The 12,259-nt window shown below is 29.1% G+C and overlaps 1 protein-coding gene across 1 annotated transcript in view; it reads left to right on the plus strand.

The window, feature by feature from the left end:
- Positions 1-4,624: 4,624 nt before the first annotated feature.
- The window catches only part of LOC145242588 (monocarboxylate transporter 14-like), a 29,135-nt gene continuing 21,500 nt past the window's right edge, over positions 4,625-12,259 (plus strand). Inside the window, exons 1-2 of the mRNA XM_080105689.1 lie at positions 4,625-4,657; positions 11,300-11,499. Of these exons, the coding sequence (XP_079961815.1) occupies positions 11,319-11,499 (181 nt within the window). The 5' untranslated portion in view covers positions 4,625-4,657; positions 11,300-11,318. The remainder of the gene's footprint in view (positions 4,658-11,299; positions 11,500-12,259) is intronic.

Consider the following 12,259-nt stretch of genomic DNA (forward strand, 5'->3'; position numbering starts at 1 on the left):
ATAAAAGCAAATATGTTATTATAACATTATCGAAAAAGGAAAAAGAATACCTGTGGCCTTATCAGAAATTCTTAACGACTCATCCCCATTTTCGAGGGACTTCCTCGGGAGATTGATAAGGATGACTGAGAAAAATAAAACATACCAAAGGTGTTGAGGAGAATTCTATAAAAAGAGAGATATTTATATATATATTTATGTATATGTAAGAAAAGCGATTAAAAATGTAAGTGGGAAAACGTGAATGTGAAAAACGTGAGTTGGGAATCGTAAGTAAAAATGTAAGAATTATCATCATAAGTGGGGAAATGTGTTTAAGACGAAACTGATCAGGTTCCAAATGTATGTATCATTGAGGGAAGCAAATCAGTACTGTTTCACATGCAATTTTAATCGCTTAAATAAGATTAGTCACAGATTAGAGATCAAGTGAATTATTCTGTCAGATATTACATTGAGATCATACTTTCAGGATGATCCTAGCCAAAAAGGTAATGCTCAATATTTTAAAAATAGAGCAATATATAAGCTTAATGATTAAAGTTCAATTCTGTAAATCAAAATGTATACACATATATTTAATTTAAGAATTTATTGTTTGAAACACGGAATATATAGAGAAAAGGTATGTTTATTTTCTTAATCCATGGATTTTCAATAATGACTTACAGCTCCTAAGTCAGAGTTAAATGGGCAGATCAATCTTATGGAGGGATGTCATAGAAATTAGGTTTATGATCCTTGAGGGTGAATCTAGGAGTACCCGGGGAAATTATTTCAGTGAAGTTATGAATATTCATAGAAGTCAGTAAAAGTTTAGCTTCAGAATTAATGGAATCTAAAGTCTTAGGAGGGACTATTTTATAAGATTTATTAAGTTCTTTATACAAAAGTTTTTATATGTAGGATAGTCAAGTTTATAATTAACTTTCTTGAAGTTATATATTTGGATTTTACCGTCACTGGATTATTTATCTTCCACCAGATTATCCATTCACGTGTAATCACCTTTTTCTTCACCATATTCCCTCTGCTTCACTTTTTTGTTATTAAGAAAGATCTTTGACTTACTTGTTGTTTCATCAAATACTTTTGCATGCAACATTCGATCCCGCATTTTGCTAATTCGTACCCTCTGATGAGAAGAAAAGAAATATTTTCGTTTTTTTTTTCGAAAGATTTATTTTATTCCTACATAACACATAGAAATAAATACAGAAAAGATATACATATTTATATATTTTTCGTATTGACTTTTTATCCATATATATATATATATATATATATATATATATATATATATATATATATATATGCATATATAAATGGTCGAAAACAGAATTTATAAACGACTATTTTATTTAATGAAATTTGCTTTATAGAATAAATACTGCCTATATATATATATATATATATATATATATATATATATATATATATATATAGGCAGCATTTTTCTTTTAAGCATATTTCATTAAATAAAATAGACGTTTTCTTATCTATAAATTCTGTTTTTTGACCCTTTACAACTTCCTAATAATGATCTTCACTTTTGGCAGGACTGGCTGATGTATTCGTCATATTTGTTGTAAGTCCGAGTACTTTCCAATCCTTCTGGATTCATCGTCAAAGATAAATTAATATTACTGGTTTTGAACAATTCATGTAATTATAAAACTCAAATGAGCTTGTATCGGGTGTTGTAACCCAACATCCGATTTACGACTTCCGTTTGTGCATGTGCACAATTTTTTTTTCTCTTTTAAATTATCCAAATAAACAGTTTCCTTTAAATTGCCTTACAAATAAATAATCACCGCGACAATAAAACGTATTGTTTTACTGTGTACGTTTTCCGCGTTCCAATTGAGTTTTTTTCGCGTTTAAATTATCCAAATAAACAATTGTTAATACTTTCTCCATTTTTTTACATCGTTCATTTCAGTATTACGTTTAAGCTATTTTAACGCAATTTTCTTACAAATAAATCTATTTGAACCCATTGACAACCGTAAGACCATTTTACAACGGCTACACACCGCCTAATTTTTAAAAATTTATTCTCCATTTTTTAATACACCTTTTTTAAAAAACATTCATACATTTTCTTCTACACTACCAACATAAATAAATAACCCCGAAAATATGCTTTTTTTTAATTTGCGTTACAAGTAAATAATCAATGCTACAATAAAACGTATTGTTTTACTGTGTACGTTTTCAGCGTCCCAATTGTTTTCTTTTTTCACGTTTAAATTAAAAGATATATCAAAATTGGCATTTAACTTTAAGTATTATAGTATCTGTTCAGTGCACATTTACCTATAAGTATGGCAAACCACTTATAATTCAATGGTTGTAGGTTTTTTTTTAAATACACAATTATAAACAATACGACTCATAGAAATCTATATTCTTTTTTCATTTTATTATACTTTCATAGAAATGTTTCTATTATGTCACAAAAAAACTTTTTTACATCACAAGTGTCACGCTTATACATTTATTCCATAGCTAATATAACATACTGACCCAACGGGTTACGGGTAGTCTAGTTTATATATACATATATATATATATATATATATATATATATATATATATATATATATATATAATAAGATGTATATTTATTTCATTGGTTAATTATTTTAATTACTTTAAAAACATTTTAGTATGTTATAACTATTGGTAAATTTTATTTTATTGTACGCTGCTTGTATTTCAAGTAAATACGAGAATCTTCACGTTTTTCAAGTAAGCAATAGAAGTATTACGCTTCTAATATTTCAAGTTTTTGTTTATTATCGGTCTGTTGAAGTATACATTTATTGTCAAATGAAATCTTTATAAATTAGAACAATGGACAGGAATGCTGATTAATCAGGCTGACCTAACATGCCGATGACGGCTGAATTCAAGAATGACCTGATTATCCCGAAGTATCGACGAATCATGGGAGCCAAAAGTCCTTGAAGCCTAATTTAAATATCAAATTAAAGCGTGGAATTTACATTTGACCAATCGCATTCCAGTCGAGATTCTCAATATGAAAAGTGTGGTACTATATCTTTGACTCTTCTAAAGACGCTACATGATAACTCGAAAATCCGCACTATGATAATGAATCCCAGAAATGGCAGACACCGTTTAAGAGTTAACATTACTACGTTCCATGTATATTTTTAACAGTGGGGTGGGGGATATGAAGTCAGTCCCGGAAATGGCAGAAACCGGCCTTACGAATGAGAACAGTAACGAAAGCAAAGCCAATAACTTAAAAAATCGTAAAACTCTTATTATAAAATCCCTTATAACAGAAAGATCGATGAATGAATAGACTAACCAGTTCCTGTAAGGAAAATAACAAACCAATGATTCAAAATTCTGATCAACAATTCGTGTTTGATTAGAAAAAAGAATTTATTCGCTGTGTATGTCGGGAAAAGAGAACAAAGAAAAAAACAATTAAGTTATAAAAAGCTACGACGATTTCGTTAAAAAGTATGTAAGAGAGGAAGAGAAAGAGAGAGATAGAGAGAGAGAGAGAGAGAGAGAGAGAGAGAGAGAGAGAGAATTATTGTCCCTCCTTTCTCACATTTGTTTTACCCGTTAACAACTCTTTACATTTTATATTCATAACACGAACCAAAGAGGACTTGTCGTTCTTTCTCTTCCTTTTCCTTTTATTTGAATGATGTTCATAATATCTTTTAATTTCATATACAACAGTGATTTAGCACCGATTAATTTGGAACGTTTTTTTTTTGTACGATAGGCGCTCTACAATGTAACCATAAGAAATTGTCATTTTTGACCCCAGAAAAAACTAATAACAAGAATTTCCCGGCCGAACGAACCTTGCAGTCTCATATCCCCAGATACCTATGATCCAGATCAAACTAACACAACGTGGGCGTGTCACAAAGGTCATGGCTAGTGTCCGACTCCGGATATTAAAGACTCTATAATTGACTGGATCCCAATGTGATGTTTGATAATACCCTGACCTAAAGTTTACAATTGATTTCTGTTGCCTTATGATCTGGCCACAAGGTTTGAAAAGTTTACACTCGGGATAGAGCTGCAGAAATTTGAACAGGAACTGGAGTCAAGTAGGTGCAGGAGGCAGCAACGTGTGAGAGATGAATCGTATTCTAGCAGTTTGAGAGTTGTCCTGTAAAGGGCGATTTGATTTACTGTTACTGCTGGTATCTTTTTCCGCTCCAGGGTCTGGACGATTGAACAAGTAGTCAGAGGGGGGGGCGGTTGACTCCTGTTGGAATGTTTTTCTGGTCAAAGTTCGTTCTAGTCTTTAGGAATAAAGATCGGAATTAAATAATCACAATTGATTACCGACCAAATGACATGGATGAATTTAAGGAAAAGAGATGAAAAATAAGAAAATAGGTTGTCATTAGAATCTTTTGCTAATGTTCTACAAAGTATAAAAAAATGAGATTATACTTTTTCTTCGGTGTGTATATCTTACCTGAGCAAAAAAATAGACAGTAAAAAAAGCTAAACCGATGAAAACCATGACCAGACGAATCTTACATATCAATTTACTTAACTATTTTATGTTGTACACACCCTTCGTAATTCAATCATTTGATATCGAGAATTGCAGAGAAATACATCTTGGTTTTATTATTAAGTAAGTAATTTTTATATATATATATATCTTATAATAATAATTGATATTTAATATTTAAAAGCACATCTTTTTAAATCCCTCGAGAAATTTACAATTTTTTATAATTGCCGTTTGTTTGTTATTTACCATCATAGCAGTAAAAAAATATAGATGCGTTTCCTCTCGTGGAGAAATGTCCGAGCTGGGGGATTATTCCACGCACATTGATTCAATTTTACCCCTGAAGAACTACTTCAGCCCTTTTATTGGTCTGTCACAGGAAGAACCCTGAAAACAACTGACCACTCTCTTTGCTTGAAGCTAACTGCTGGATACTTTCTGAAGCCCCAAATATTTTTCTTATTGCTTCTTACCTCACTCAGACACTGTGCACCTTTCTTCAAGCGGTATAAGCAACGTAAATAAACCCTTTCATTGTTGTTATCAAAAAGGTTGTGTTTTTCTATTCTACATTTTGGGGACCTTGACGTGATTCGAACGTGCATATTTTTTTTTTGCATAGCCCAAGACTAAATGTTTTAAAAAAGGTCCCTTTTCCCTATTACTTCATAATACTTCATACACCACGATTTAACGAAACGAATTAGAAGATTTCATTTTCTGTTTACTCGATAAGTAAAAAAAAAACATAATTCATTTGTTTATCTTCCAAATTTTTTAATTTAAAATTTTTTTCTTTATTATATCAGGCAAAAGAAAAAAAGTTGAGTTGAAGCATAAAAGACGAAGTATTTTTTTTAACAGTTGTTTCGATATAAGAAAATATGATTTTTTTATTATTAAAACTATAAATTGTTAGGTGAAAGTACATGGTTTTTCGAAGAAAATTTACGGATTAGTAACATGTTTAAATAATATTTGGTGCAAATGCAGAGTGATCCGCGCTATTTTTTAAATCGTATTTCCACGTTTAATTAAAGTTTTATTATCTGTTTTTTTTTTATTCAACTGTAAGGTTGAAGTACAGATTAGGTACAAAACACCCTCCCTTCCTCATGTTAAGAATGCCTTTTTAAATAATAACGTTATTATTTCAGCACGGATCACTCTCTGCATAAGTACCGTACTTTCACCTAACAATTTGATTAACAAAACATAGTACTATGCAGAGAAAGTACCGTGCTACAATAATATTATTTAGAAAGCCATTCTTAACATAGGGAGGGCGTTTTGTAACTATTCTATACTTTCACCTAACAATTTAATGAACGAAAGATGGTACTTATGCAGAGACGGTACCGTGCTGAAATAATACCGTTATTATTTAGAAAGCTATTCTTAACATGGGGAGGGAGTTTTGCATCTATTCTATACTTTCACCTAACAATTTAATAAACAAAACATGGTACTTATGCAGAGAAGCTACCGTGTTGAAATAATGACGTTATTATTTAGAAAGCCATTCTTAACATAGGAAGGGGGTGGTTTCTAACTATTCTGTACTTTCGCCAAACAATTTAATAAACAAAAGTTGAACTAAAGCAGACAAGAAACAATACTGAAACATTAACATTACTATTTAGAAAGCCATTCTTAACATGGGGAGCGAGGATGTTTTCTAACTATTCTGTACTTTCGGTGCTAATGCAGAGAGTGATCCGCGCTATTTTTAAATCGTATTTCCACGTTTAATTAAAGTTTTATGATATGTTTTCTATTCAATTGTAAGGTTAAAGTACAGAATAGGTACAAAACACCCTCCCCTCCTCATGTTAAGAATGGCTTATCGAAACTTGGAAATAAGATTTTAAGAAATAGCGCGGATCAGTAAGTGCATTAGCACCAGAAATTGTTAGGTGAAATGCAGAAAAGTTTCTACCAAGAAAACCGTTATTTTTCAGCCATTCTTACCATGGGGAGGGGATGGTGTTTTGTCACTATTCTGTGCTTTCAACTAACAATTTATTTAAAAAACAAAAGGTAAAATTTCACATTAGGTCCACCGCCACAATTTTTAACATGAGTAGGTTGGGGGTGTTTATTCCGAAAGCTGTTCTTAACATGGGGAGAATGGTGGTATTTATTCCAGAATCTGTTTTTAACAGACGAAAGACAAGTAAACGGTTAAAACATGTGGTTAGGCGTGGGTGTTTTTATTCTGAAAAGCCATTCTTAATATGAGGAGTTTGGGAGTGTTTATTCATTGCCGCCAATGAATTATAGTGCATAGTACAGGTCTTTATATCTCGAAAACTACTTGCCTCTGCAAATTTTAAATGAGATTTTCTTATTCAGCATAGTCGAAAATTGTGAAGGTGAACCTAATGTAAAAAAAATACCCCCCCAAAGATATCGTGAAATTTGAATTTAAGCGCGGTACCAAAAATAAAATTAGACAGAAAAATGCCCCCTTTTGGGTTTGTACTTGCACAAAGACTTGAAAAAGTTGTCAACAAAAACAAATATATAACAAGTAAATATTTTCAAAGGCAAGATAAGTAAATTTTCTACCTAATTGGATAATTTTTAGTGTTTAGTGTTTATTGGGTTTGCACTACTATACATATAGATTTGAAAAAGTTGTAAAAAATAAATGTATAGCAAATATTATCAAAGGCAAGATATGTTACTTTATTACCAAAATGGATAAGTTTTTAGTTTTTTTTATGCAAAATGTTTATTCGGCTCGAAAAACACAGCGTTTATGTCTACATTTAAAAATTACAAATGGCAGCAGGCACGTTAAATTTTTGAAAATGAGTTAAAACTAAAACAAACTATACAAAATACTGTTAGAAACCACTGAATACATGTCTGCCTATGTCACAGTAACATATATTGAGTGAGTTCCTGACAGTATTTTGTATGGTATTTTTTCAACACAGTCTGTCGCCATTTGTATTTTTCAAATATACCGATAAACACTACGTTTTCAGACCGGTTAAACATTTTGCACTAAATAAAAACACTAAAATCTTATCCAGTTAGGTAGAAAGTAACTTATCTTGCCTTTGATAACATTTATTTGTTATATTTATTTTTCGACGACCTTTTCGTTTCTGTGTTTAGTAATACAAACCCGTTTTATTTACTATAACGTTTAGTCGGCTCAAAAACAGTGTTTATCAGTGTATTTGAAAAATACAAATGGTGGCGGACACTGTTGATGATGTTAAGTTTGGGAAAATGATTTAAAACTAAAAAATTATACAAAATAGTGTCAGAAACCCACCGAATATGTCAGCCTATATAACGATAACATATAATCAGTGGATATCTAACACTGTTTTGTATAGTTTTTTTTTTAATTTTTTAACTGATTTTCCCAAACTTAACGTATTCAACAGAGTCCGCGACCATTCGTCTTTTTCAAATACATCGATAAACACTGAGTTTTTCGAGCCGATTAAACATTTTACATTAAATAAAAACACTAAAAACTTATCCAGTTAGGTAGAAACGTAATTTATCTTACCTTTGCTTTCATTTATTCGTTTTTGGACAACGTTTTTGAATCTGTGTATAGTAACCCGCCTCACCCAAATATTAATTAAAACCCACATTTTTTAATAAAATAAAAAAAAACTCTATCTAGCGTTTCAACGTTTTAGCAACGTTCGGCTTAATCCACTGAATGTTGGTCGAGCCCAAGCCATGATTGACGGTAACTCCGGAGGATCCAGATCCAATCCGGCAAGAGTACCATTTTTTTTTTTTAATTTTCGCCTTTTTTTCTCATTTTTTAGGGTGGATTGCTGTACTAAGAATATAAGAAACATGCATTTTCTCTTTTTATTAAAATTTTCCATTACACCAAATTGAGCCACAGCAACGCGTGGCAGGGTAAAGCGCGTATATATATATATATATATATATATATATATATATATATATATATATATATATATATATATATATATATAGTCTTGAAAGTTTTTTTAACTTTTAAAACTATATAAAAAACTTTTTTTTAATTTTATCGTTTTTATCATTCGTTGGAAAACTATTTAGTCAGTAAGTTATATAATCACCTGCAATCAATGCATCAACTTGCTCTCTCGAATTCACTATAGTACCAGTGTAAATTTAAGGGATCAACAGTATATTAAATCATGGCTCCCCACCAGTGTTGATCAAACACCACTTCCCTTAATCACAAGAACAAAAAATGTTACAGATATTAAATCTAGTCTCCTACTCTTGATTAATTTGGCTAGCCTATTCATGTTATAAAAATGTCTTCGTTACCTGTGAGATTCGTCTGTGTCCAAATTCAAAATGAATATATTTTTAATTTATTAGTGTTGTATCTATAAGATTAAGATTAATCAATTTTACCACTTATCACCCCCTACTATGATTAGTAGTATATTATTATATTATTATTAGTAGTATATTATTTCATAGGACATCTTCAGGATATTGAAGTAAAAATGCAAGAAAAGAAAAAGTCATAGATCATACGAAAAAAGAACAGTTTTTGAATCCTATCCATGTCGGGAAGGACAAACATATGTGTGCGTATGGGAAGGTTGGGTTGTTCGATGTCTATATATACACTTTTAAAAATGCGTTAAAATAAATATGTACATTTTTTTTCCTCCTGTAAACTTATTCATTTTATTGAAATATTTAAGGAAAAACGGTTAGCCAGGATCTGTTTTGACAAGAACAAAATATCAAAACAGATCCTGGCTAACCGTTTTTCCTTAAATATTAATATATTATATGAAATCTTAAAATAACCCAGATCGGTAAAGAATTAAATTTGACTGATTTTATATATTGAATTTTTTTCAATTTCTATACTGCATTTTTAACATTTATAATGTAAATGAATAAAATACAAAATATATAAAATAGCAAATGTATAAAATACAAATGTATAAAATACAAAATATATGAAATACAAACTATATAAAATACCAAATGTATGAAATACAAAATGTATAAAATACAACATGCCTGAAATTCAAAATGTCTGAAATACAAAATGTCTGAAATACAAAATGGATTAATTACAAAATGTATAAAATACAAAATGTATAAAATACAAAATATATAAAATACAAAATATATGAAATAGAAAAAGAATGAAATAAAAAATGTATAAAATACAAAATGTATAAAATACAAAATATATAAAATACAAAATGCAATAAATAGAAAATGTATAAAATAAAATTGTATAAAAAACAAAGTATAAAATAGAAAATGTATAAAATAAAAATGTATTAAAGACAACGTATATAAAATACAAAATGTATAAAATACAAATGTATGAAATACAAAATATATAAAATACAAAATGTATAAAATACAAATATAAAATACAAAATGTATCAAATACAATAGGTATAAAATACAAAAAGTATAAATTACAAAATGTATAAAATACAAAATATATAAAATATGAAAATATATAAAATACAAAATTTATCAAATACAAAACGTATAAAATACAAAATATATAAAATAAAATATATAAATACAAAATGTATTAAAGACAAAATATATGAAATACAAAATGTATAAAATACAAAATGTATACAATACAAAATATATAGAATACAAAATGTATAAAATAAAAAATGTATAAAATACAAAATGTCTGAAATACAAAATGTATAAAATACAAAATGTATCAAATACAAAATGTATCAAATACAAAATGTATCAAATACAAAAATATATAAAATAACAAAAGATATGAAATACAAAAAGTATAAAATACAAAATGTATAAAATACAAAATGTATCGAATACAAAATGTATAAAATACAGAATGTATAAAATACCAAATGTATTAAATACAAAATGTATAAAATAAAAAATATATAAAATAAATAAAATAAAAAATATACAAATTCCCAATCTATAACATGCAAAAATATATTAAATACAAAATGTATAAAATACAAAATGTATGAAAGAGAAGACGTACAACATACAAAATATATAAAATACAAAATGTATAAAAAACGAAGAATAAAAGAGAAAATGTATAAAATACAAAATGTATAAAAGACAATGTATATAAAATACTAAATGTATAAAATACAAAAGTGTATAATGCAAAATGTCTAAAATACATAATGTAAAAAATACAAAATATATAAAATACAAAATGTCTAAACTACAAAATGTATGAAATACAAAATATATAAAATACAAAATGTATAAAATACAAAATACAGCAAATACAAAATACATAGAATGCAAAATATATTAAATACAAAATGTATGAAATAGAAAATCTCTACAATACCAATAGCATAGAGTACAAAATGTATAAAATACAAACTGTATTAGATACAAAATGTCTTAAATACAAAATATCTGAAATGCAAATGTATAAAATACAAAAAGTATGAAATGCAAAATGTATACAATACAAAATGTATAAAATGCAATGTATATTAAATACAAAATGTATAAAATAAAAAAATGTATATAATACAAAATATATAAAATACAACAAGTATAAAATACAAAATTTTTAAAATACAAAATATATGACATACATCTAAATAAATAAATGTATAAAATACAAAATGTATAAAATACAAAACAAACTCTGTAAATGCATAAAATGCTCGCAATCATACAAACAGTTAACGTGTAAATGTATAAAACAAAAAACAATACCACATGAAAAACAATTCCATAAATCAACCAGTTAGTTCCAAAATTTTGTTTCAGATTTGTCGTTGGCACTACAATGGACAAAGGTTGGTCTTGGGTGATCATGTCGGCAGTTTTCGGAACTCATTTTATAATCGGAGGTTTACAGTACACAGTTGGATTCATGCGCGTCGTTCTTCTGCAAAATGCTGACAGGAGTGAGAAACATTTTATTACTTGGATTACTTCTATGTATCCCGGTATGATCTATGCATCAGGTAAGTTACAAGTAATGCCTCCACTCTAGCGGACGTGCATTTCTGTACTATTTACTTATTATTTATTTTTTTAACTTATATATATATATATATATATATATATATATATATATATAGATAGATAGATAGAGAGAGATAGAGAGATAGATAGATAGATAGATAGATAGATAGAGCCCTTTTAAGAAACTTGTTTCTTATGGTTGAGCACTTTTAGTTGAATTAAAACGTCGGTCAATTTAGCTCTTCTGCGCTGATCATCATATAATGATTAGATCACTCTGACTGACGTTAAAAACATTTAATGAATAAATGTTTAAAATTCAACAGCATTTCTCGCGATTAATGGTAGTCGAATGGATATGGTCCTTGCTAATGAAGCCAGATATGACTTCTGTCGCCGGGTTCGAATCTATCGACTGTTGTTCATCGTGACACACTGCACTGAAGATTGGATGTGGAAGGACCTGAACGCTCAACGTTTCGCCCGATTTATGCGGGCTTTTTCAAGAGGGATGGTCATTGACGGGCGAAACGTTGAACGAAACGTTGAGCGTTCAGGTCCTTCCACCTCCAATCTATTTTACATATGATTGAGATTGTCGGACTGACTTCCTCATCTTGATTGTTATAGTCACAATGTTTCGGCCGTTTTGCACTCCGGCTTCATCAGGTGTTTTGTATCAAACTGGGGAACCGTTTGTTAGGAGTCTCGAAAGGCCGGAAGGCAAAACGGCCGAAACGTTGTGACTATAACAACCAA

The sequence above is a fragment of the Euprymna scolopes genome, chromosome 21, assembly GCF_053919585.1.
Source record: "Euprymna scolopes isolate OS-2025 chromosome 21, ASM5391958v1, whole genome shotgun sequence".
NCBI classification, from domain to species: domain Eukaryota; kingdom Metazoa; phylum Mollusca; class Cephalopoda; order Sepiida; family Sepiolidae; genus Euprymna; species Euprymna scolopes.